The sequence below is a fragment of the Molothrus aeneus genome, chromosome 9, assembly GCF_037042795.1.
Source record: "Molothrus aeneus isolate 106 chromosome 9, BPBGC_Maene_1.0, whole genome shotgun sequence".
NCBI lineage: Eukaryota > Metazoa > Chordata > Aves > Passeriformes > Icteridae > Molothrus > Molothrus aeneus.
Window position 1 is genome coordinate 30,841,462 of NC_089654.1, and position 24,914 is coordinate 30,866,375.

The 24,914-nt window shown below is 52.7% G+C and overlaps 2 protein-coding genes across 4 annotated transcripts in view; both read left to right on the top strand.

Moving 5' to 3' along the window:
• Positions 1-9,265, top strand: part of NOS1AP (nitric oxide synthase 1 adaptor protein) — a 43,589-nt gene extending 34,324 nt beyond the window's left edge. For 2 of the 3 annotated variants that reach the window (XM_066555941.1, XM_066555943.1), the window contains exons 9-10: positions 987-1,152; positions 1,697-4,724. In XM_066555941.1, the coding sequence (XP_066412038.1) occupies positions 987-1,152; positions 1,697-2,100 (570 nt within the window). In that variant the 3' untranslated portion in view covers positions 2,101-4,724. Of the gene's footprint in view, positions 1-986; positions 1,153-1,696; positions 4,725-6,708; positions 6,977-7,075 lie in introns of those variants that run through there. The other variant, XM_066555940.1, reaches the window with a different exon arrangement.
• A 549-nt stretch (positions 9,266-9,814) lies between these two features.
• Positions 9,815-24,772, top strand: UHMK1 (U2AF homology motif kinase 1). Its single transcript, XM_066556159.1, has 8 exons — positions 9,815-10,125; positions 11,128-11,420; positions 14,106-14,297; positions 15,076-15,170; positions 16,368-16,444; positions 19,778-19,876; positions 20,746-20,834; positions 21,304-24,772. The coding sequence occupies exons 1-8, from the start codon at positions 9,834-9,836 to the stop codon at positions 21,448-21,450; spliced, it is 1,284 nt and encodes a 427-aa protein (XP_066412256.1). The 5' UTR covers positions 9,815-9,833; the 3' UTR covers positions 21,451-24,772.
• Positions 24,773-24,914: the final 142 nt, after the last annotated feature.

The window sequence follows — 24,914 nt, forward strand, 5'->3', positions numbered from 1 at the left end:
GGCACAGTAAAATAGCCTTTTGTGTTTGATGGGGATATTTTTGGTTTTGGGTTATTTTTGTTTTGTAAATTTTTTTGTTTGATTTTTTGTTTTTTGGGTTTTTTTTGTTTTGTTTGTTTGGTTTTTGGGGGTTTTTTTTTTGTTTGTTTAGTTGTAAATCTGTGCTTTCCTGATTCCAGTCCTTGCTGGAACAGTTGTAGGAGCTGTGGGTGGGTGCCAGGAAGGGGTGCTGAGCCAAAGTGGCCCCCAGGTGACTGCTGTTCCCTTGTGCAGTGTACGTTTCTGGAGTTCTCCCTGCTGGAATGCAGATCAGAGAGCTGCCCTGGGCAGGAGCTCTGGGCTGTCTGCCCTCGGGGACATGGTTCTGGGGACACAGATGTTTGCACAGAGGTACCTGTGCTGAAATCAGTGGTGGTCTTGCCCGTGGGCTCCCCACGGACATTGCTTCCCAGAGCCAGGCTGAGCAGCCAGCTCGCACCTGAGAACCAGCACCCCTCAGCAGCAGCCTGCCATCTGTGGTGCTCCAGCCCCTCCTTGGGACAGAGGCCACTGGCTGGGCCCTGTTTCTGGGAAGGCTTCCCAAAAATACAGCTTTTCCAGGGCCAGCTGCAAGGCTGTGCCCTCGTGCACCCACTGCACCATCCCGTCGGTCGAGTGTGTCTCCTCTGCTACATCCATCTGGCTCCTCCTGGGCTGCCCTTTCCATGCACATCTGCAGCTCACGTGCACCACTGACAGTTCAGCCAGTGCTGCCTGCCTGGCCTTGAGCTTTCCATCAGGGAGGCAGGGGACAATGTGCTGAGTCCCAGTGTGACACCACCCACACACTCCCCATCACATCTGCAGTACCTGCAGGGAATGGCTGCTTCATCACATCATGGGTTGGGATGCTGGTGAGCCCTGGGAGATGGGCAGGAATGGCCAAAGTTGAAGCCCTCAACCCTCAAGCAGCATCTGCCTGTGCTCACCTGCTGTATCCTGTCCAGGTCCACCTGCTGAAGGACCAGCTGGCAGCAGAAGCAGCGGCACGGCTGGAGGCCCAGGCTCGTGTGCACCAGCTCCTGCTCCAGAACAAGGACTTGCTGCAGCACATCTCACTCCTGGTCAAACAGGTGCAGGAGCTGGAGCTGAAGCTGGCGGGGAACACGACCAGTAAGCGCTGCCACCCATTCCTCTCCCCTCGCAGCTAGCCAGGCCTGTGGGGGACATGCATGCAGGTGTTTTTCTTGGGGTTCTGTGTGCATTTCCAGTTATTTTATTCAGAGGGATATTTGTGCCGTTCTGGCCTGGCTTGTGTGTGTGCATGCATGCAGCATGGGAAGGGGCTTGGGAAGGGCTGTATGGACAGGTAGTCACCTACCTCCATCAGCTGTATGTTCGCTTTCCCCAGTGGCTGCATGCTCCAGGCCAGCTCCATACCTGCCCAAGAGCCCCTATTTGACCTTCCATCTCCAACAGATGTGGCCATCAGCTCTCTGCAGGAGCTGGGCTGGAAGATAGTTAACTTCTTGTCCTGGAGAACTGGCCCTTTGTTGGCCAGCAGCAGCTCCTGGCATTAGTGACACCAAATAAACCCCTCAAAGCAGCAGGAGTGGAGAGGTTGATACTCAAATGACCCCAGACTGTCCTCCTCTGGCCAGTGTGCAGCCAGCTGTGGTGGCCAGCTGGGCCTCTTAGCCGTGCCCTTCTCTTGCAGCAGGCTCCCAGGACAGTCTGCTGGAGATCACCTTCCGCTCCAACGCCCTCCCCGTCCTCTGCGACCCGACCACCCCGCAGCCCGAGGACACCCACCCGCCGTCGCTGGGCCCCAGCTCGGCCTTCCCCAGCACCATGGGCAGCCCCATAGGTAGGAATGACTGTCTGGTGAAGCTGGAGTGCTACCGCTTTCTGCCGGACTCGGGGCCGCCCGCCCCGGAGCCAGCCCTGGGCAGCCTGGAGCTCATCAAGTTCCGCGAGTCGGGCATCGCCTCCGAGTACGAGTCCAACACGGACGAGAGCGAGGAGCGCGACTCCTGGTCCCAGGAGGAACCACCGCGCCTGCTCCACGTCCAGCCCAGGCAGGAGCTGGGCGACAGCCTGGAGGACGAGATCGCGGTGTAGGGGTCAGCAGGAGGTGGTGCAGGGCAGCCAGGGCCTGCTGGAGCTGGGAAGGACCCTGGCCGCAGCCCCATGGCCCTGGCAGGGATGGCACAGCCCAGAGGGAGGGGGGCAGAGGAGGGATCAGGAGGATTCCAGCGCCCAGTCAGGAGTGTCTGGAGGTGAGGATGGAGCCGTGCCCAGGGCGTGCTGTGCTCTGACACGTGTGGGCTTGTGTGCTGAGCTGCAGCATCCCTGCTTTGCAGCAGACAGAGCTGACAGCTCCTTGTGCTCCCCCCCAGCCCCGTCTCCCTTCAAACTGTCAAGGTCAGGCAGAGGTAAGGGACTTCTCCTGGATTAGCCTCTGCTGCTGCTGGGGAAGCAGTAAAGCAGAGGAGGGCTTTTACTGGGAGAATGGGAGAGCAGTCTAGGGCAGTGAGCGGGGACAAGAGGGACTGAGGGGGCAGCTCCAAGATGGTAAGCAAGGACAGAGCAGCTGGTCTGGCTCTCTGCATGGTGGGCAGGGTGGGGGACAAGTACAGGGCCATGCTAAATGGGGGTTGGTGATGGTGCACTGTCAGAGTGGGTCTGTGAGTGAGAACTGAGCATTGAGGGGCAGTGGGGATGAGCCTGGAAAGGATTTGAAGAGGTGAGATGAGGTTGCACAGGCTGGCCAGGTGCAGGTAGTGGTTGGCAGGGGGACGTGGTTCTTTCAGGACATGGTTTATCTATGCCAAGGCAGGTGGGGGGCGTGCAGGCAGAGCCTGCTCCTCTGCCAGGCTGTGGACCAGAGAGGAAGGCACAGCGCAGTGTGGAGCAGGGAGCCAGGGCATGCAGCATCAAGCTGTGGAGTGTCCTCCCCCTCATCATCTAATCCTTTGGCTCCTTGGCGCAACTGCCAGGTTTCAAAGCCTTTTTCATGCTCTCAAGTCACATTTTCAAGCACTTCCAATCACCACAAACTGCCTGCTTTGCTTTATAGACAAACCCTCCCATTTCCAAGCAGTTGTTTTGCCCCAGACCAAGGCTGGGATCTGCAGTGCTGGCATTGGCGTCTTCAGGGATGAGCACACTTCCAGCCCTCAATGGGGAGTGAACTGCTGGTGTCTGCAAGGGTGCTTCATCACACCTCTGGTTTGCACCCTCTGGAAAAGTGAATCCAGGATCTCAGGGGTCCCCCACCAGCCCTCAAGACACTTATGGCTGAAAGCCATCTGTGGAGGCCTCCAAGGGACCCAGAGCTTGTTCCTCTTCTGCAAACACTTTTATCACCTGTCTGGTGCTGAGCCTCTAAGAGGCCAAGATTGGAAGGGGTATGAACCAAAGTCTTGATGTCCACCCTGCTTCATGTGGAAGCACTCGATGAGGTGGGGATTTGGCACAGTTGTCTTCCTCTCCATCCTCCCTCCTATCCTGCTTCTGCTTTGCTTTGTTGCTTCCTTGCTGCTCTCACCTTTGCCAGCTCTGTCTCTGCTCAATCTGCTTGCAACTAACCCCTGGCTGACACCACCTCTTGCTCTCCTCCAGGGCTTAGCCTGGCTGCTGAGGAAAGTCCATCACTTCTCTCTGCCCTGGTCCCCTTGGGACTGAGAGCTGCTGAGGAGTGTGTGGATGAGAGCCCTGGGGTCAGCACAAGCTGTGCTATGCACCCTCCACCACACGACAGGACTGGGTGGACTTAAGGTGCTAGAGGGTCTAGTGGGAAGGAGAGAAGGACATGTTTCAGTGTCCCCAGCAGTGCCCTGGTGTCCAGGGGAGCTCTGCAGCAGCCACAGAGCAGGCAGAGTGGGAGAGGGTGCTGTTTGGTACATGGTACTCCTGTCCTCTAGGCACCACTGCCTCCGTATGCCCTGTGCCATGCGGCTGTGGGCACAGCTGTGTGCCAGCCCCTCTGCCAGGGACCTGACATGCCACTGCCAGCTCGCAGCAGTTGAAGGTGAAAGCAAGGGTGCGAGGTTGGTCCAGCTGGGAGGAAGAAGGGAGCATGACAGCATGCACAAGGCATGGTACTTACAGGGTAGGGATGGTTGAGCTTGGACAGGGATTTCCATGTGGGCAGAGAGATCGTTCAGGGGAAAGAACAGCAGGAGCTCAGCTGTACACACGGGGCAGGTGAAGGGAGAGCCCAAGAGGAGCAATAACTGGTCAGAGGTCTCTTCCAGGCTGGGTTGCCTCAGGAAGCAGGTTGGAGGAGCCATCTCCTGAGCCCCTGCTGCAGTCCATCCCTGCTGCACACACAGAGCTCAGGCCGTGTCCCGTGAGGGGCTGTCAGGACCAGATGTGGCCTCAGGCTGCTGCCCCACGCTCTGCCCACAGGGGACAGGGGCAGGTGCCCCACAGGCCGAGGGGGTGCTGCTGGGGCCAGGTGGGATCCTGCCAGCCTCATGCTGCACCATGCATGTACACATGTAAATGACCCCTCCTAAGTCAGTGCTGCCTCCAAGACTCTTCTCTAGCCTCTCACTTTTGTTATGGACCTTGACAGGAGTTTTATAGCTATATTTTTTGTCTTTTCTTTTCCTACAACTGTCATATTACTAACTGTTGAATCTATCTGGGAAGCCAATCTGTCAATGTAAGTGCACTTAACCCTTGGGTGTTGTCATTAGTCAACTGGCTTTTGCTAAATAAATCTTTCTATTTCTCAAGGCTTTCTGTTGTCTCTTTCTTCTCACTGATTCTCTCTTTCTGTACTTCCTTCCCTCTCCATGCTGGGTGCCAGCACCAGCAGTGGCATCCTCTGGCCTTGCAGAGACCCCCTCCAACCTAAGCTTCCTCTCCTGTGGGACCCCTGCTTGTGGTGCTAGCCACAGGATGCCCACGAGAGCAAGATGCCCAGAATGTTGCTGGGAATAGAGGTGTTTCAGTCTTGCCCTTCAGCCACTGCACAGCACAGGCTTGTTTCAGGGCTGATCCAACAGCTGGAGGGTGCCAGGGACTTCCTGGCATCTGCAGAGCTCCCCACAGAGATGCAGAGATGCTAATCGGCACTTCCAGGGGCTCGGGAAATTTTTGGCAGCTGGAGAAGGAAAAATAGGGAAGAGCCTCTCTTAAAGGATGGCAGAAGTGTTGTGTAGGCAAAAGCAGCTCACTGGCAGGAGCTGACTGCTCCTGAAACAGTTCAATGTGCTGCTGGCAGGAGTGATGGAGCAGTGCCCTCCCGTGGCAGCCGCCTGGCTGCTGGGGCTGCACGGACATCCCGGGGGCTGCAGCCTCCTGTGCCTTGATCTCCTGCTCCCCCAGGACCTCGGGCCTGCAGTAGAACCCCTCGAAGGTGTAGCCCTCCTGGGAGCTGTGCTGGATCTGGGTCTTGAGCAGCCGTGGTGTGGGGAAGGTGGGGCAGCACAACATGCACTGGTAGCCACGCTGGAGCAAGCTGGCACTTAGAAGCAGTGAGTTTGTCCTGGACCATAATGCTGGCTCTGCTGCTGGCCAGCCTGTCCCTCTCAGGGGCTGGAAGTCATCTGAGGAGCCAGAAGAGAGCTCTTCAAGAAGTTGTCAGGCTGCTCACACTTCTGAAAGCTGGTGTCCAGGCTGGAGGAGAAGCCGCCCACGCACTGCTGGGTGGCTCTCTTGGTGCAGATAGATAGCTGTAGGATGAACCCCAGGGCTGGTAGATGCTGCAGGTGCAGGCAGGAAGCTCGCTGTTCAGCAGGACTGTGGGGCCACAGAATGCAGAGGAAAGGGCCTGCAGTGAGTTGGGAGTCCCTATAAGAGTCCAGCCCACCACAAGGTTGGAGCAGTGCTGGGAACCCTTCCTCTCTGCCTGTGCCATGGGATGTGGAGGTGGTTGTCTCTGTCTCAGTATGTGCCCCCGGATGCAGAGGTAGAGTTGGGCAGAGGATGCTGATGGGCAGCAAGGCCCCAGAACAGCACCAGGCTCACCCAGGAACTAGCTGGAGCCGTCACACAGACCCACTCTGACATAGAGGCAGCCATGGGGGTTTGAGCTGACATTCCTGGGGGCAGCCCCCACAGCTTCAAGAACTCTTGCTGGGAAGACATGGTGGAGGAATCCAGTGTAGCTCAGAGGTGGGGTTTGATTGCAGAGCCCTTTCCTCTGCAAGCACCTGCTGCCACCCACCACAGAGACCCAGCCTGGGCTGAGCTGAGGGAGCCCAGTGCAGAGCCCATGCCATGGGTGTCCCAAGAGAAGACTCTGTGGCTTTATCAGGGTGGGGCTGACAAGGGACTCACCCCCATGTGAGTCCTATCTCTTCAGGTAGCATGACATATCTGAGCAGGGGGTTGGCAGCACGCCTCACCTGGCAGTGTGGAAGGGACAGGCCTCGTCCCTTGCCATTCCCCTGGTAAATGCTTTCTCGCTCTCTCTTTTTCCACAACCTGCTTCCCAAGTCGCTTGGTGTCAGGTAAGAGAAGCTCTCTGTGTGTTGGCAGTGCCAACGTGGGGCCCTTGGCTCACTCCTGCCCTCTCTTGCCCCACACTGGTCCCCTGTGCATGCACTGCCCTGTGCAGCCCTGGCATCGCCTGGCTGCCCACAGCCTCTGCAGGGCTGTAGGAACATCCTCCCAGTCCCCCAAAACTGTGTTCCTGCGGTGCTGCTGGGCCGGCCCTGCTGGGATCCCCCTCCAGCCTGACTCACATCCTCTCTGTTCCCTTACCCCCTCCAGTGGACCAGAGCATGTTTGAGAACGCCAGCGCCAGCACGGCACCCGCGCCACGGGCACAGCATGTCCCTGCCGCGGCGGGCACCCTGCCCCAGCCCTGCCGGCCCGCTGGCAGCCAGCACCTCCGCAACCTGGGCAAGGCCGTGGGCGCCAAGGTGAACGACCTCCTGCGCCGCAGGGAGCCGGCCGGCCTGCCCGCCGTGGGAGCCATGGAGGTGAACGCCAGTGCGGGCGCCGTGCTGGGCACGGGACAGCCGGCCGCTGAGCACGGGTGAGTGTCCCCGCAGCGTGCACCCCGTGCCAGCGCCATTGGGACAGGCTGGAGGGGCCCGGCATGGGGCTGTATGCAGCTGTCCCTCTGTGCTTGCAGGGCTGTGGGACTGGAGGCCTTTCCCCGGCTGGAGCCCCCGCCCCCCATCACCAAGAAGCGGACACCGCGTGCCCTGAAGACCCCCCAGGACATGCTCATTGCTCCACAGCCGGAGGGGACCAGCACGAGGGGTGGCACCGAGGAGCCTCCTGAACCACCCCCAGCTCACCCTGAGCCCACAGAGGAGCAGCCAGGGATGGGGGACCCGTCTCCTCCAGCATGCCCTGGTGTCCTCAGTGTGACAGGTGCCCTAGAGCCCAGCGGGGACCAGCCTACCAGTGCCCTACCCGTGCCCGACCTCATCCATAAGGGCAGCCAGGAGAACCAGTGGCAAGTGGGTGAGAGGGCCACTGAGATGTCAGCCAGCACAGAGAAGCCCTCATGGAGACAGGGGCTGGAGCACGAGCCACCAGGGAGCACAGGGCGGCCAGAGCCACGTGCCTCTGGCTGGGAGGTGGAGGGGGCCCATCCCGACCTACTGTCCTTTGAGTAGCAGTGGGTAGCTGTGACAGGGGTGATATGGGGGCTGCCTCTCCCAGACTTGTCTCTCACTGCCACTTGCCTTTTTTGGGGTGATTAGTTTGGAAAGGGGCAAGTCTTGGAGTGGAATGAGCCATTTGCTGTTCAGTGTGGGCTCTGGGGAGCCATGACAACCTGTTTCTCCCCAAATTCCCAGGAGGGGCACAGCCTGTCCTGCCATGGCTTCTGCAGCCCCATTCTGGCCCCCTATTCACCCTAGTCAGTGCCAAGCTCCTGTCCTGCCACAGTGTCACTGCCACCCTGTCTGCAGCCAGGAGCCTTGCTGAACTGGGAACCAAGGGGGTGCGTGAGGGTAGAAGTGCCAGCCTGCCCCAAACCCCATTGGCTCTGCTGGAGTGAGCATCCTGTGAGCATCCCACAAGCACCACATGCTTCCCCGTGTCTGCACTGGCTGCCTTGGTCCAGAGGATTTCCCAGCTTACACCATGTGCTTGCTGAGATACCCCATCCTGGGGTACCAGCAGGCTCACCCAGCCCTGGTGCCAACGAACCAGGACAGCAGATGTGTCCAGGGCCTTCTCCAGGTGCTGACCTCGTGATGTTACTCTGCTGAGTGCCATCTCCTTGCACTGGGGCCCCAGATGCAGTAGTCCTGGGCTCTGGCAGGGTATAGGGCTGGGCACCTGGGCTGCACAGCTGCTGGCCAGTGGGCTCTGGCAGGGAGCTGAGCTCTCTGGGAAACTCCCTTCCACCTCCTTCTTGTTTCCTGGTCTCGTCCCAGCCACCATGGACAGAGCTGTCCAGGCAGGCAGCCCTCTCCGTGTGAGTCAGTGTCACTGCTCCCCTTTATTTCCTGGTACAGTGGTCTCTGCAAGACTGGGACACACAAAGCCACGTGGTCCTCTGTTATACTGGTAGGTCCTCTGATATATTGGGATACTACTGTATGAGTGTTTTGCCATGGATTACAGGAGGGATTAGCCAGCCTGGGGACATCTCTGTCAATGCAAGGCAGCAGCTGTGAGATGGAACTTTTTGCTTAGAGCTTTTATGTACATCCTCACCACAAAGGTGGTTTTCAGAGGCAAAGCTCCAAAGCCCCAGGTTGGGTTGGAGGAAGCCAGGAGCTCATGGATGGGCCTGCTCACAGTTCCTTCTGGGCCATACAGGGTGGTTGGGCTGAAGAAATGTCTTCCACCACCCAAAGCCATGCTATCCCACTGAAGGAAGGAAGCTGTGAGCATGGATCCCCTTGCCCTGGGAGCAGCCACCCATGTCCTTGCTGTTGGTGTGGGGATGCCACAGTGGCACCGGGGCCCTGCAGCTCTCTGCTCTGGAAAAGCCCTGCTCAAGAGTGAAGGGACGCAGAGTTGCACAGAACCCATGTTCAGTGCTGAGGTGTTACTCACCCTGACAATGTGATCACACTGTGCATGGCCACCTCCACCCTCAGGTACGGGGGTGTGTGTGTGCTGCCCAGGTCTGCACTGCAGTGTAGGTGTTGATGGAAACCAGGACTTGTAGCCCCTCTCTCTGAAGAACCAGTATCTTCAATCGCTGTGATCCCAAGGGAACCTTCCTTCCCCTTGAGGGTTGTCACTCACAGCCGGTGAGAGTCCAGTCCCTCTATTTATGTTGTCAGGGTGCGTGTGTGTGGTTTGGGACAAGAGATGCAGATTGCACAATAAATTTTTTTGCCTTTTGTACCTAGTGATGTGTGGCATTCCCTTGATGGGAGAGGACACCCTGCACGACCCTGGCGCCATCCTGGTGGGGAGCCAGGGGGCGGAGGGGGAATTTGGTGGTGTCCGGACTGGGATGGAGAACGTGGCTGCCTTGCTGCGCTTGGCACCACCGGGTGATGGCTGGGCTCGGGCACAGGGGACCGGATCCCGGGGGTGCTGCGGTAATGGGAGCCCGCCGGTGCCTGGGCTGAGGGGACGGAACTCCGAGGCTGTTGAGGGACCTCGGGGGTACTGGGGAGACGCGATCCCAGCGGAAGCCCTGGTTGGTCTCTGGGCTGAGGACCCCCAGCAGTGCTGAGGGCGCTGGACTCCGCCCGTACCGGGGCAGAGGGCACCGGGCCCGGGAGTACCGGGGGATCCGCTCGCTCCCGGGCCGAGGGCCCCGCCCCACCGAGGGCGGTGCTGCCGCCGTGCCGCCCCGTTTCCGGTGTCATGGCGGCCGGAGCGCGGCGGCGGCAGGGGCAGGGGCTGGGGCCGGTGCCGGGACAGCGGCGGGGCCGCGGCGGGACGGCGATGTGAAGCGGGACGGCGCCATGTCGGGGTGCGCGTGGGGCGCGGCGCCGCCGCTGCTGGAGGCGCTGGGCCGGCTCTGGGAGGTGCAGGCGCCGCTGGGCAGCGGCTCCTCTGCCTCGGTGTACCGGGTGCGCTGCTGCGGGGATCCCCGGGCCCCCCCCGGCGCCGTCAAGGAGTTCGTGCCGCCCCCGGGGCCGCGGCCCGGGCCCGCTCGCCGCCCCGGCGCCCGCCTGCCCGCCGCCGACTGCGCCGAGTACGGGTTCCGCAAGGAGCGCGCCGCGCTCGAGCAGCTCCGCGGGCACCGCAACATCGGTAACGGCACCCCCGCACCCCTGCCCCACTCCCCCGATCCCCGAACACCCCTGCTCGGGCACCCTCTGTCCCTAGAGCACCCCCAGGGCAGGCTCCCCCTGCCAAACTGGTGTCTCCAGACCGCCCTCGCAGCCAGGAAAGGGAACTCCCGACTGCTTTGGGAATACAGGCAGCCTCGCCCCCAGACGCATTCCCAGGTCAATATGCCCCTCGGATTGGCACCCCTGGGTGGGCAGATTCTAGAGACCCTCGCCTGGACACTCCAAAGCAGCTTCCCTGCAGTGGGTGCTCCTGGGTACCCCACCCCTTCCCTGGGTGGGGGCTCTGCAGTGACATCTCCAGGGTGGGTAGGAGAGATGGGCAGAGGGGGTCCCTGCAGGCGGGGCACCCTGGAGCCCTCCTTTGGGCAGGGTGCCAGAGCCCCAGCAAGGACTGGGGTCCCTGCGGGCCAGCTGTGGACCGTGTGTTCCCATGTGCTACAGCTCCAGGGCTGCTTCCCTGGGTGGGAATGGGCCTGGGAAGGGAGGAAGCTGTGTGTCAGAGGTGATTGCTGGAAGTGCCAAAGTTCACCCACCACTGATATTTTTTGTCGGCACGAAATGCTTTTTAATGCCTGGGCACCCAGACAGCACATGGGTTCCCACTCTGCAAAGTTTGTCTGTCACTGGGTGAGATTGACAGGTCTCTAAGAGTGGCACTGTGTCCAGTTTGCCCACTGGGATATGCTTATCCATGTCCCAGAGACTGTCCTTCTGAGCAGGAGCGCTCAGCCCTGTCACTTTAGCGGAGCCTGGGGAGTGTTGTGAGACCAGCCTGTCCTCTGAAGCTCGTAGGGGGGAAATGGCTGCTTTTCCCTTGCTTCTTCCTCCCTGGTGCTCCATCTCTCTGAGCATGACCCGTTACAAAACATCCGAGCTGCCTGCTGCAGCTGTTTTCGTGTGGAGCAGTGGGAGGTGCTGGCTGGTGCTCGTTACCCATGCCTGTCCCCGTGTCTCGTTATAGTGACACTCTATGGCGTGTTCACCAACCACTACTCTGCCAATGGCCCGTCTCGCTGTCTGCTCCTGGAGCTGCTGGACATCAGCGTGTCCGAGCTGCTGCTGCACTCCAGCAACCAGGGCTGCTCCATGTGGATGATCCAGCACTGCGCCCGAGATGTCCTGGAAGCCCTGGCTTTCCTGCACCACAAAGGCTATGTGCACGCAGACCTCAAGCCACGCAACATCCTGTGGAGTGCAGAGGAGGAGTGCTTTAAGCTCATTGACTTTGGACTTAGCTTCAAAGAGGGGAATCAGGTTTGGAATGTGCTACTCTTGAGGCAAGATGGCTCTGTGTTGAGTTGTGTGGCTCTGTGATGTTTTCCAAGTGACCTGATCAGAGTAGGAGCTGAGCTGGTGCTGAGGGTTAACTGGAAAGGCTGAAGTTATTTCTGCCCCAGAGACTGAAGCTGTGTTTCCATTCTGCTTGCATGTCTCTGGTTTCTGTTGATGTCTTAGCCTTTGTGCTACAAATTCCAGTGTTAATGATGCACTGAGAAAAGTGGTGTCTCAGCTTCCTGGAAAGTTTGCTCATTTTTATGTGGTCAGCTGAGTGGGAGCACCCAGAAATGTAGAATTCCCTTTTATCATCCTTTACCATGTGTTGTAGTAATCCAGGCTTTGCCATCAGCCTCCCTAACCAAGTGTGTTATCTCTGGCAGTGTCCTTGTGCTTGCCTTTACTTTCACCCTATCTTGAACAGCCTCCCTTCCTCAGGAAGTCTGGATGTTTCTTTCCCACACGTATCAAAAGTCTATGGTCTGGTCCTGGGTGGGCAGTGTCTGTTGTACTCTTTGTCCCATTTGCTGGTCTCCTGCTCTGTCTCCTTGCTGTCACTTTTGTTTTGGTGCTATGAGTTGTTTGTCCTTGCCCATTTTACTCTCGTCCATGGCTTCTGATGGAAGCAAGGAGCCTCAGGAGGTTCTGCTGTTGGCTTGATAGATCTTCCTTTCACTCCTCCCTCTCTCAGTAGCAGCCTGTGAGGAGTCTCAGTAAAGCTTTTCCATCAGGTAACCTTGCAGCACACTTGCCTTTAATCACTGGGTGATAGATGGTAATTTTTTCTGTGCCTTCCTACAGTGTCCTGGTTTGTCCCTATTCCATGCACTTTACCCACTTAGCAGTTTTAAATTGATATACTTTTTTACTGGTTTACCTGGTATTGACAGCACAGCCCACTGATTGTGAATATCAGGGGGTTGTGTGGGTGACCTATCTCTGAATTCTTTGGTGCAGGAGTTGTTTTTAATGTTTGGACTTCTTAACTCCCCCGTGTTGTCTTCAGTTCTCCCACATTCTTGGCTGAGTTTCCGGTGCTAATCTGTTGCTGTCTATCAGCAAAATACACACTCCTGGTGTCCTGTGTCTAATGCAGGTATTTTTATTTAATTCAGGTCTGTGTTTTGCTGCTTGCTGTGTGAATTGCCTCATAATATTTGATGGGGTGTTTTATTTGCTTCCTTGGTTTCTTCCAGTCTACTTTCTTTGGGCTGAGTTTCCTTTGCCCTTTCTCAAAACCACACTGGTTGTATGTGTGAACCTTCTGACCTTGCTTTGAATGTGCACCAGGTACCAGAGTCCCGTCCCCACCCCTGCCTTGGGCCGCAGCCTGCATGCATAATTTCCTTATCTGAGTCAAAGACCATGCTACTTTTATTTGTGACAGCCCTGCCAAGCTTATCCTTACACAAAATTTCCTGCTATTGCTGTTTAGCAGGGAATGGTTGTACACAGAGCAAAGTTTCAACCTTTACAGCTCTCAAAATGCTTTAGGTGGTAGGAGTGAAATTCCCTCTCTCTCTTTTTGCTGGTGCCATTGATCACAGTGTTTTCTCTATCTCTAAATGTTGTTTGGGGGCCTGCCAAGTTGCTGCTATTGCCATGCTGGAGGTTCTGCTCCCTACTGATAGGAGGAGGGATAAGGATGAGCAGTTTGTGGATAATTTTTAAGATCATAAACCACTTTTGAGCTCTGATGCTGGAAGATGTCTTCTGTAAACTTTATTTTCAGTCAGAGAACCACATAATCTTGTTCTGAATATATTCTCATGGTAAAAATTCCTAATCCTATGCCTTATCCAGGAGGAAGTAGGCTTGCATATTCTTCTGTAATTCCTTGTGTTGCATCAGTGTGTCTAAAATGAGCCCCAACATGTTAAAAAGATCCAGCATGCAGTTTGTCTTTGGACACTTAGAAGACTTGGCTGGACAAAGCCACAGCTGACTGACCAGGTATTGCCTGTTAGCAGGAGACTGGACTGGAGCCTTCAGAGCAGCCCCTCAGCCAGTACCTCTGAGATTCTATAATTCCCTCATTTCTTTGGAGCAGGCAGCTCCAGTGTGGGCATTTCCTCTCACTGTGCCAGCCACGGCAGCTGGGCAGGTACTGATTGTGCAGCACTTGAGGCTTCAAGGGGAGATGGAAGAGGTGCATGGGAAGTGCCATTGATGATTTCCTTCTCTGAGCATTTTAGCTGCTTGCTTCCAGAGAGCATCAGCACTTGAACAATGGCAGCAGCTCCTGGTGCTCACTGCTCAGACAGGGCTGTCTGTGCTCTCAGGCAGCCGATGTGGGAGCATATTGTGGGTGTTCAACCCTTATTCCAAATTTTCTAGCATCATCTGCATGTAGGAGAGGTTAAAGGGCCAGTCCACAGGAACATCCAGCCCCTTCCTCCCAGCAATGCTGTGTTTCAGAGGTGAGATGTTAGTGCTGTTTTGCTGGGAGATGTTTTTCTTCCAGACAGTCCTGGTTTTCCCTCAGCACAGCAGTATAGGGAGCTGAACTGCCTGCCTTGCACAACTGGCTCTACAGTGCTTTCTGTCAATTTAGCAATAGTATTTTGAAGACCCCTTTGGAAGAATATCAGAACTGATTTAAAGATAGAGTGGAGAACCTGAGTGTGGAAAATCAACTTTTTCCCTGTGTTTTGTCTCCTGTAGGATGTGAAATATATTCAAACAGACGGGTATCGGGCTCCAGAGGCAGAACTGCAGAACTGCCTGGCACAGGCAGGGCTCCAGAGTGAGACAGAGTGTACCTCTGCTGTGGATCTGTGGAGCCTGGGAATCGTTTTACTGGAAATGTTCTCAGGAATGAAACTGAAACATACAGTCCAATCTCAGGAATGGAAGGTGAGACAGTTCTTGCTTGCACCAAATGAATCCTTCTGCCTCTTGTTCATAATCTGGATTTGTGAGGTAGCACCTGGCAACTAGGTAGTGTTTCCAGGATGTTTGTCTAATCCTATTGTCTTGAGAATTAAGATTCCTGAGCCTTAAAGACCCACCTGCCCTGTGGGACTGCCTTGTCTGAATGCTACTTGTGTTCAGGTTACTGAAATAGGGGTGTTCCAGGAGACTCTCTTTGGAGCCTGTGTCTTGCCTAGATTTGGTAGGCAAGCTGTGCTGCCTGTAGTTGTGGCATAGGAGGAAGAACAAAACCAATGCCTGATGACTGTCAGCTAGTTCAGCAGCACAGTGGCAGAGGAATTATTTGCTGGGTTTAGTTTAATGTTAGCTGTAATTTGGGGGTCTTCTTGTAACTCTGTATCCTGAGAAAACAAGAGGAAAGCTCTGTATTGTGAGCCTGGAACCTGACTGTCCTCTGTTCTGTGTGAAATAACTTTTTATGCTCCTCTTCCCAGAAGGAGTATCCTTTCAGCATCAGAATCTCCACAGCAACAGAAAAGTTTCTTGCATGTGGACATTTCTAGCTTTTGCTGGCAAATGGGAAAAAGTTGATTTGATGTGAGCCTGCTAGCTTAACATGTGAGGCTTGGGCATTGGGGATCTCTCACAAAACCCCAGAAAACCACAGCCCTCTGCATCCACTCTGGAAAACGATGGGATATTGCAAGCTTTGCACAGTCTGGTTTTTACCTCCCTAATCACTGTTTCTTTTTCTTTTCAGACAAACAGTTCTGTCATCATTGATCGCATATTTGCCAGTGAGGGGGTGGTTAATTCAGCCATTCCAGCTTATCACCTCAGAGACCTTATCAAAAGGTACTGTAGCATATTTGATAGTTGTTGCTTAAAGATGTGCTCTGTAAAGTCAAGCCTTGCTCTTAGCAACTTGGAGCCCACACCTAACACTTTTTCTTTTTCTGTTTCTTTTTTCTTTTTCTCCTCCTTTTCTCTTTTCTTTTCCCTTTCCTTTCCTTTCCTTTCCTTTCCTTTCCTTTCCTTTCCTTTCCTTTCCTTTCCTTTCCTTTCCTTTCCTTTCCTTTCCTTTCCTTTCCTTTCCTTTCCTTTCCTTTCCTTTCCTTTCCTTTCCTTTCCTTTCCTTTCCTTTCCTTTCCTTTCCTTTCCTTTCCTTTCCTTTCCTTTCCTTTCCTTTCCTTTCCTTTCCTTTCCTTTCCTTTCCTTTCCTTTTTCCCCTCCCCTCCTCCCTCTTCCCATGTGCTGGTAACAAGTGCAAGCATTAGCAGAGATGTTTCAGTTCCTCCGATTTTGGCACAATATGGGAGTAAGCACATAGAGAGTGTCAGTCATGATGTTGATCATTTGCTGTTTCAGTGCTTTGCACTTGCAGCTGAGAGATTGTATTTGGAGAAAACTGCAGACTTTGCTGCTTTTGGGGATTGTTATCATAAATATGAGGGAGGGGGCAGAAAGTGCTGCTCTCCACTGCTGCCAAGATTCAAAGGCACTTTTGCAACTCTCCTGAGAAGTCTGCCAAGGGGGTTGTTTTCACTGTCTTGTAACTGTGCTCTGAGGCTACAGAGGGAAGAAGACACAACTTGGCACAAATAGCATTAGGAGCCCCTGGTAAAGCCAAGTTAGGGATATTCTCAGGCAAGCTCTGGGTTATTAGCTGCTTTGATCCCCATTTAAGAAAAGATGTGGGAGCACCTTGGAGTGTGATCACTCTCATGGGACTGCATGTATGGGATGAATGGCCTGAGGATGTGGAGCTGGAACATGCTGTGCTCCTTGTAGACTTGTAAGTGAGCAGTTCTCAGTATTTGGTGCTGAGAGACATCAGGAAGGAAAGCCTGCTCCTCCATCTACCCAAAATGTTTTCAGGGGATCCTTCTGGTGTGCTTCAGCTGCAAATTGCAAGATGTGCTCCCCACTCTTCTCCTTGTACCATAACCACCCCAAAGATAGGGTGTTCCTCTATGCTAGCTTCCAGCCTGAGTGGAATGTGTCAGTGCAGGAATATCATATGCATGAACATAAAGGTGTCTTCTTTTACAGCATGCTTCATTGTGACCAAGGAAAACGAGCCTCTGCTGAGAAGGCTTTATGCAGCCCATTCTTCAGCATTCCCTTTGGTAAGCTGTGGCTATGGCCCCTGCTCAGGACTCTCTCAGCTTGTGCTGGAAGCAGCACAGAGGGCAATTAACTGTTGTTTTTTGGCCTGGCCTCGTTGCTGCTCCTCTGTGGCACTTGCCAGCTCTCCATGGCGCCGCAGGAGGGAGATCAGAGTGATGTCTGCCTGTGCTCTCAGTGCTGCTTTACTCCTGCAGCCCCACAAGCTGTCACTTTTTCCTAGCTGGACTCTGATTAAACTCTGTCTCCAAGAGTGTATTGGCAGCAGCATTCATCTGAGGGCACAGAAATAACCAGGATATTTACCTAACATTCTGACTGTTGAGGTGCATTTGAAGAGTGCAGTGCTGTTTATGGTGAGTGGATGGGTTTTCTTACACCAACTGTTTCCCAGTTCAGAAATCACCAGGAAGGTGAGCACCTTGGGCATGGGCTGATGGTGGCATCTGCTGCTGCCTCTGCACAGGTGGTTTGTGGTGGCAGCCTGGTTCTGCAGTGACTGGCCTGCAGTAACCTGTGTGGCAGATCATGGACAGGTGTCACTGTCACTTTCATCTAATGCTGTCCCTTTGATTTAATAAAATAGTGGTGTTTCCTCAAGACCTGTGTTGCAGGCAGTCAGCAAAAGTGGGCTGAGACCTCCCTGTTTAGGCTTGTGTCCTTCCCTATTTTCTGTTCCAGATGCAACTGAGTAGCATTCTCCAGAGCTTGTCTGCTTTCAAGAGCACCAAGAGTAAGGAGCTGTACCTCCAGGTTTTCTGAAGCCTGAATTAATTCTGCAAGCTGAGCTAGCATTTCCCCTTGAATGTTAGCCCTGCTTTTCTTAAGCTCCTTGGTGCACCTTGCAGCCAAGATTATTAAGTATTGCTTCTTACAGATACTGATATTTCTGTATGTCAGGCAAAGGTAACAAACTCATTCCTGTTTCCAAACTTCACATGTGTCTCAGAAGCTGGAGCTGTTTTACTCAGAGCTGCCTTCCATGGCTGAACCTCGCAGCCAGTACTGCTTTAGAGCAGAGGGAATTGTGTATTGGCAGTGCTCTCTGGGCTGGTTTTAAACACACAGAGCTCTAACTGTACTGAGAAAGGTGCTTCTGTGGTTAGTGCTTGGAGTTCATATAACAGCTTCCATTTTGCTTGGTTCTCTTTGCTGCTTCTTTTCTTTGACAGACTTGCACATATGCTTGTCTGCACAAAGAAGCATTTACTGCTGCTTTCCCAGCAAGTCAGAAAATGACCTGTCATTGCCTTTCACTTGGACACAGCTTTTCTGTTTAGAGCAAAGACAGCTGAGAATAGCTTTCCTTGTCATATACAGCTAAGTCTTGACTTTCCAGTTCATCAAGTTCTTTCCTGTGTTGTCAGTGTGGTTGGTGTCACCTGTCATTTGCAGAGGAGCTGGGCAGAAAGCACCTCCTAGGGCAGAGGATTGCCAGAAATGGATTTGTCACTTGGGTACAAGTGACAAGGTGTCTTAGTTCTAGGGGCTGGTTTGTCTCCCTCTCTGAAAAAACTCATATGAAATGAAGGACAGATTTACTTTAGTGTCTGTCTTTTCTCCCAAGCAGCAAGCAACAGGATAAGAAGAAACAGCCTCAGGTTGCCCTGGAGGAGATTTAGATTGGTTGTTAGGAAAAATGTCTTCAGGGAAAGGGTTGTCAAACATTGGAACAGGCTGCCGATAGGAGTGGGGGAGTCACTATGCCCATTAAAAGATGTGTAGATGTGGCACATCTGGGGACATTGTTTAGTGGGGAGCTTGGCCATGCCAGGTTGGAGTTCATCATTTAAAAGGTCTTTTCCGACCTAAACAATTCTATGATTCTGCAAATAAAAGGAGTAGCATATAAGACCATGGTCACACTTAAATGTTCTTTCAGTGTTCAGTTCATCTGATGTGTCTTGGTTGCAAATAGTCCTAGAGGTGCACTAAGAGCTGGAACATGCCTGGTTATCTGAAGACAGCACCTTTCTTCAAAGGGCTGCCCCTGAGAGATGTCTGGGCATCATCTGTACTGATAAGGCCTTTCACACTCTGAGCTTTTCCTAAGGGCTCTTCCATGACAGGCAGGAGATTTACAGCTTCTGTGCTTGCCTTGCATCTCTTCCTGCACTGTGAGATCAACATCTGACTGTGCCTGACAGAGATGTCAACTTCCTCACAGGCATTGTGTGCTTAGCTGGGAAAAGTACTTCCTAGAAAATAACAGCTCACTTTGCAGGCATGGTCAGAAGGCTCAGACTGGAGAAATGAAGCCATTTTCCTTTCTCTCCCCTCTTACTGTAAAGTGGCAGAGCTGTGAGGTCCTGCTATTATGTTCGTTCAGCTGCTGTAGCTCCCAAAACAAATAACTGCATCAACATTCTCCAAGTACTGCAAGTCGGGTGCCCAGATCTTAAATTCATTAATGGCCTGTCACTAGCGTACAGGAACATGAAATCAAGCTTTTTTTCTGCAGAAGTGACACTGTCTCTGTGGCTTTGGGTTTCTAGAGGGCTGATTATCCTCAGAATGGGACTCTCATAGCTTGTCATTAGCCTTTTCTCCTTGGCTGTTGCCTTCTCCCACAGTGGCATCTGTGCTGCCCTGCTCCAGGCCATCCTGGAGCTGCTTGTTTTCTAGAGCCAAGTGCCCCATGTCCAGCACCCAGAGGGTTTTATTTCTGCTCCTGTGAAGTCCTTCAAGGATCACTGCTCACACACCTTGTGGCCATGCCTGATTCTACACCATTGCATTGTTTAAGTAGCGGAAGTATGATGGTCTTCAAAACAGTGGATTGCAGTTGGATTTTGAGGGGAGGGAGGTTTATATGGTGTTCAGGGAAGAACTAAAAGATATTCTAAGGAGATATGAGGCCTGTGCCTTAGTACAGCTGAAGATTGGAATTAGGGAGGCTGGCCAGCCTGCTTTCAGCTTGTCTGGGAGCAGTGACAGGAGAGGCAGTTGCAGAGTATTCCTTTGATCTTCTCATATCTCCATACATATATGGAGTAGCTTGTTCAACTAGCACAGTTCTTGAGGTCACATCAGTTTCTGAGACTGGGCTAAGTAGACACAATTCTGGCTTTAATTTGAAAAGCAATTTCAGGTGCTAGCACCACAATAATTGCAGAGTGAACTGAACCCTTTGGAAGAGTCTCTCAGTGCACAGGTAAAGATAAGGTGGAAATGGAGAATTCAGACTATAAATGCAGTTAATAGTGGAGAGAAGCAAAACTGTACTGCAGAGAGCAGTAAGTGCTTGAGTATCACAATGTGTATTGAGTCATCTTCCTCTTTGGTTGCCCCTTTGACATTGACTTTGTTTCTTTAATTCTGTGGGTGTCAAACAGCTCCCCATATTGAAGACTTGGTGATGCTCCCCACACCTGTGCTGAGGCTGCTAAATGTTCTAAGTGATGCTTCTCTGCAGTGTGAAGAAGAATATGAAGGTTGGTGCAATTCCCATATAGCAATGTTGTCTTACAGACTTTGTTTTCTGGGGATGTAAGAGCAAGCAGGTGATCAATTAATAGGCACAAGAACAGCAAACAGAGCTGCCCAGCTGAGCTTTGGTTGCAAGGGGTCAACTGCACCAACAGAGAATAGACTGAGATTGAGAGAGAAAGCAGAGTTTGTAGGGAATTCTTGAAGAATACCAGATTAAAAAAAATATATATATTTTCTTCTTTGGTTAGATGCCCACCGAATTCACAATGTGTTTGTGGCTCTCAGCTTCTGCTGGATATGTACAGGACTCGGAAGCCCAATAGCAGAGATCCTTAAAAATTTGCTAATGAACTTAGCCAAGATCTCAGCAGAGAACTAAAATTTCTCACTGGAGTTCCTAAAGCGTGGTGGATGGCAGGCATGGTGGTGACCCCACAGTGTGGGATTTGTGTTTCTGCGTGCTGTCAGATCCCCATGAGCGGCACAAACCAGAGCGCTCTGGGGACACGAGCTGAAAGGCCCAGTTCTGCTCACACAAAGAGGGATTGTGCCAGCTCCTTTAGTCCCCTCCTTCAAGTGCCATAGCAGGCACTCCTAAATGCCCAGTGGTTTAGCTACTGGAACCTGCTGCTAGAGGTTCACTGTCTGTGGGTCTGTGTTCCTGAGCCTCACTTCAAACACTTCCATCTCATTACGTGGCCATTAATCAGTGTCAGCTTCTGCTGTGTCACCTGGTGCTTGTTTATTTTAAATTGAGAGGAAAGGAATATTTGTTGCCCAGGTGTTCTTGATGTGTTCATCTCGCCTTTGCTTGTTTCTTGGTTCACCCTGGTTTGCAAAGTGAAAGACAACGAGCTCTTTCCTTTCCCAGATATCCTGGAAGACATAAGGGAGGAGTGTCAGAAATACGGACCAGTGGTTTCCTTGCTTATTCCAAAGGAGAATCCTGGTAAAGGCCAAGTAAGTGAATGGGGGGAAGAAGCTGTGTGTTCCTTTGTGTTCCTGTGTACACTCCATGTGCTGCAGGACTGCTGCTCAGTGCCTGGAAATCTCCTGGCTGATGACAGTGCTAAAAATAAATTGCTATTTTGAGGGACAGCACAGGTTCCTTCCTGGTTATGTAAGGTTACCTAAACTGGGAGGTGCCCAACCAGCTTTAGCATGAATGGAAAGAATGAAGAGGAGAAGCCAATGGCTGGGAGAGGAATTGTTGAGGGTATAGACCACCAGCATACTTTTTCTCGCCTTACTAAATGGAGGAGCAGGAGATGAAATCCCAGTTTAAACATTCAACTCTTAGCTTCAGTGCTCTCTGCTCAACCAAGGATGGAGGGGAAAAATATGTTTAGGAATGGTTTCCCCCATTGCAGAAGTGGGACGGGGCAAGTGGCATGGTGCACTGGAAGTCCTACATCTCTCTCTCTTTCAGGTCTTTGTTGAATATGCAAATGCTGGTGATTCCAAAGCTGCCCAAAAAATGCTGACTGGAAAGATTTTTGATGGCAAGTTTGTTGTGGCTACGTTTTACCCACTGAGTGCCTATAAGAGAGGATATCTGTACCAAAACTTGCTGTAGGCAGTAGCAACAATCAGGAGAGTTGTCTTGTTCCTCTTCCTCACGTGTTTTACAGTTGAATGTGTAAAAGAGCTTCCTAGCCCTGCTTCCGAGTCATCTGTGAAGGAGAGGTGCAAAGGACTTGAATGGGCTTTGAAACTTTACTGCTGCTTTGTGATGTGCTGAGGAGGCCGGGCCGCTTTGGGCGTGCTTGTGTGTGTGCTGTGCTTGCTCATTTACAGGGGGTGTGGCTCTGCCCAGGGGCAGGAGTGGGGACAGGGGCAGCCCGGGAGCCGAGCAGATCCTGGCCGGGGCTTCTCACTGATTTGAAGTGAGACCAAAGTCTTGGCCTTAGCGCTGGGCTTGGCTCCGGGGAGAGGATTTCTTTGTTAAGCTTTCCTATAACCAAATCCTCTTCTCCGGTATTGGAGGAGGAGGAAGCCTTGCCTTCTTGCTTTTTGTTGATAAATAAAGAAGCAGAAACACTATCCTCTCTAAACCAGACCAGGAGGACTTTTGAGTCTTCTCCTGACATAGAGCAGAGAGAGGCAATGAAATTGGATCTGCTGAGCCTGTGGGGTTGCCCTGTCCTTGTGACTGAGCAGAGCCATGCAGCTGATGTTGGGCTGGGCAGTGATGTGTGGGTGATGCTGCCTGTGGGGAGCTGAGCTTGCTTGTATGCCTGGGGGGGGCTGGGACTGATGGTGGAGACCTGATCAGAGCAGTGCCAGCCTCAGTCCCAACACAACCTGTAAGCACTTTGTATCCTGCGTAGATGTGAAAACCCCACCGTGTGGATTCATCTTTCTAGCACAGACCCTGTGCTGGCACTGATGCTCCCTAGCTCTGATGCCAAATCATCTGTGATATGTAAGTGTCTTTTGGTGATATTTTTGGAAAGGAGTGCTACAGCACACAGTATTCTTTGTGTCACAGCAGGACTCCTGCCTTGGGAGTCTTATAAGAGCAAATATTTGTCCGTTGTAGGTCCCACGCTTGGCTTTTCTGTGTTGTGCGTTTTGGTTTTGCATTAACCCATTAAGACTTGTAGATTAGAAGCACTGACACTTTTGGTCCTTCAAAGGTTACAAAAAGGGCTTGAGGCAATCTGAGATCCTGTACAGAAAGGGCTTAAGCAGTCATCAGACTGGAGTGGCCAGGAGAAGGTCTTTCACAGTGTCAGGGACAACAGCCACATGCCTTTGGGGAAGACACTGTGGTGAGCAGCATCACTTCCCCCCAGAGCACGCTCTGCTCAGTCAGCTGCCGCCATGGGGCAGGCAGAGGCTGTTTGCCATGGATTTCCTAACCCATGCACCCAGCAGAGCCTCTCCCTCCAGGGTGGGCAGTCTTCTCCTGATGGGCACAGTGTGAAACAGCCCTGTTTAGAGAGTCACCAGTGTATTCTGGCTTGTGGTCTTGGTCCCAGTTTTAGTGAGGAGGAAGGCCCTCCTGAATTCTTTTCTTCAGACAAAATACTTGCGACAGCTGCCTGAACCATCCCTGACCTTCCCTGGAATAATACCTGAATTACCTTGCAGTTTACTGTTTGCATCTTGCTGATGCTGGACTTGATGGAATCCTACACTTAAAAAGTTCCTCTTGATTTTTTGCCCTTTGCGTGGTGTGTCAGGAGATCCAATGTCTGTAGCATTTCATGAGTCTGAGTTGCTCTCTGTGCTGGTGTATAGTGCTGTCTACTGTGGCCCTTACCAAACTCCCTCAGAAAGGACCAATCTCTGAATTCTTCTGTTGCCTTTGGGATGGTGGGCTTGCCAGGGAAAAGAAAAAAAATAAAATCCCACAATGAGTTTTAAGGTGTGATTTGCTGATCAGATTTTTCTGGGAATGATGCTGCTTTGGTGTACATAGCTATTCAGCAGCCTTTGCATAGGTGGGGTGTGTGATTCATTGCTTTTAATTTAACTGTCCTTTGAGTGAAGCACCTTTTAGTGTCTGGGAGGAATTGAATGGTAACTGGGTGAGGGTTTTTCCTGTGTGGAGAGCAGTGTTTAAAGTATGGTTGGGTCTTGGCTGACCTCCTCAGCTCTGCATTACTGCTGTCCCTGCGGGTTGAGCCAGGGGTCAAAGCACTTTGGTCCAGACATGCATGTGTTGAATGCCACCATGGCAGCAGCATTGAGCTGGCAGGAGCAGACCCCAAAGCTCCTGCTCTGCTGAGTGCCAGCCCAGTGGGGCCACAGGGAGCTCCCCTGGGTGCAGGGTGTGAGGTCTGCCACGTACAGCAACACTGGGACAGGGAGATGCTGGGATGCGGGTATGGAACTTGAATGTGTTCAAAGTTCTCACATCATTTGTCTAGGACTGTGAGCTGCTCTGTCATCTTTCAAGCATGACTTTTTCAGTCAGCATTCTGTCAATTAGAGATAGAGCTGGGCCAGGATTGATCTTCAGAGAGCAGCTACAGCCTATTCCTGCAGCATGGCAGCTCTTCCACCAGAGTTTGGCTGGGGTTTTGTGCAGCTTCTTTAACAGGGGCTAAATGAATCCTCATGATGCAAACTCCTGATACCAGACATTTTTCTCCAGATGTTCATTGACCAGGCTTGAGCACTTAGCTGGGTAAAAAAATCCAAAGCTGCTTTTCTTTATATTCCTCCTGGCAAGAGTGGAAAATGTTGATCTCTGTCCTGTCACTGGGTCCACTTTTCTGCAGGCTGTGGGGTACAGGGAGATTTAGAAGCATTGTTACTCCTCACACTCTGCCTTCAAAGACTTTTTCTATCAAGATGAAGCTCACTCTGGTGTCTCAGTGACCTGTTGGTGTCTTGGCATAAGTTTTAGCCCTGCTAAAACCTTTGAGTTCCTTAACTCTAGATTGTATCTGAAGTGTGCATGGTGATTCAGTCCAAGGCGCCTGTTGTGGTGTGTCTAGGATGGGCCTGGCTTTCCTCATCTCCAGATTACTGCTTGCTTGAGGTGCCCAAGTGTTGAGGGTTTCCCCTCAGATGCTCTCTGGGTTTCCAGGTCTGTGCTGCTCCCCCCAGTAACCCTCAGTGTAGCACCAACCTACACAGTCCTACCCTAGTTGTAGGGTAACTGGTGTTTAAATCACTGGCCAAAGCACAAGTCAGCTCCAATCTTAGCTGTATTCCTAATTTTATTCTCACTGGTCTTCAGCCTCGTAACAACGTAGCCTGAGCTCAGTGCTGTAGCCAGGTTCTTTCCAGAGGGTTCAGTACACTCTTCCTGCTGCTGTGCCGGATCCTGTAACCACGTGCCTCCCTTCGGGTTAGATGTCAATTGCTGTATCCCATCACGCACCATTGCTGAGCAGATGTGTGCTTGGTACAGATGATTAATAAACCATGCTTCAGTACGAGGTGCTTGTCCAGCGTGCCCTTCTTCTGGGACACTGAAATGTGTCATGTAGCTGAGCAAGTTCTCTGTCACCAAGCAGCAGGGCCTCGGTCTGGGGGAACAGGACTGTGGCCCAGCCATGGCAGCGTTGGTATTTGTGCTTG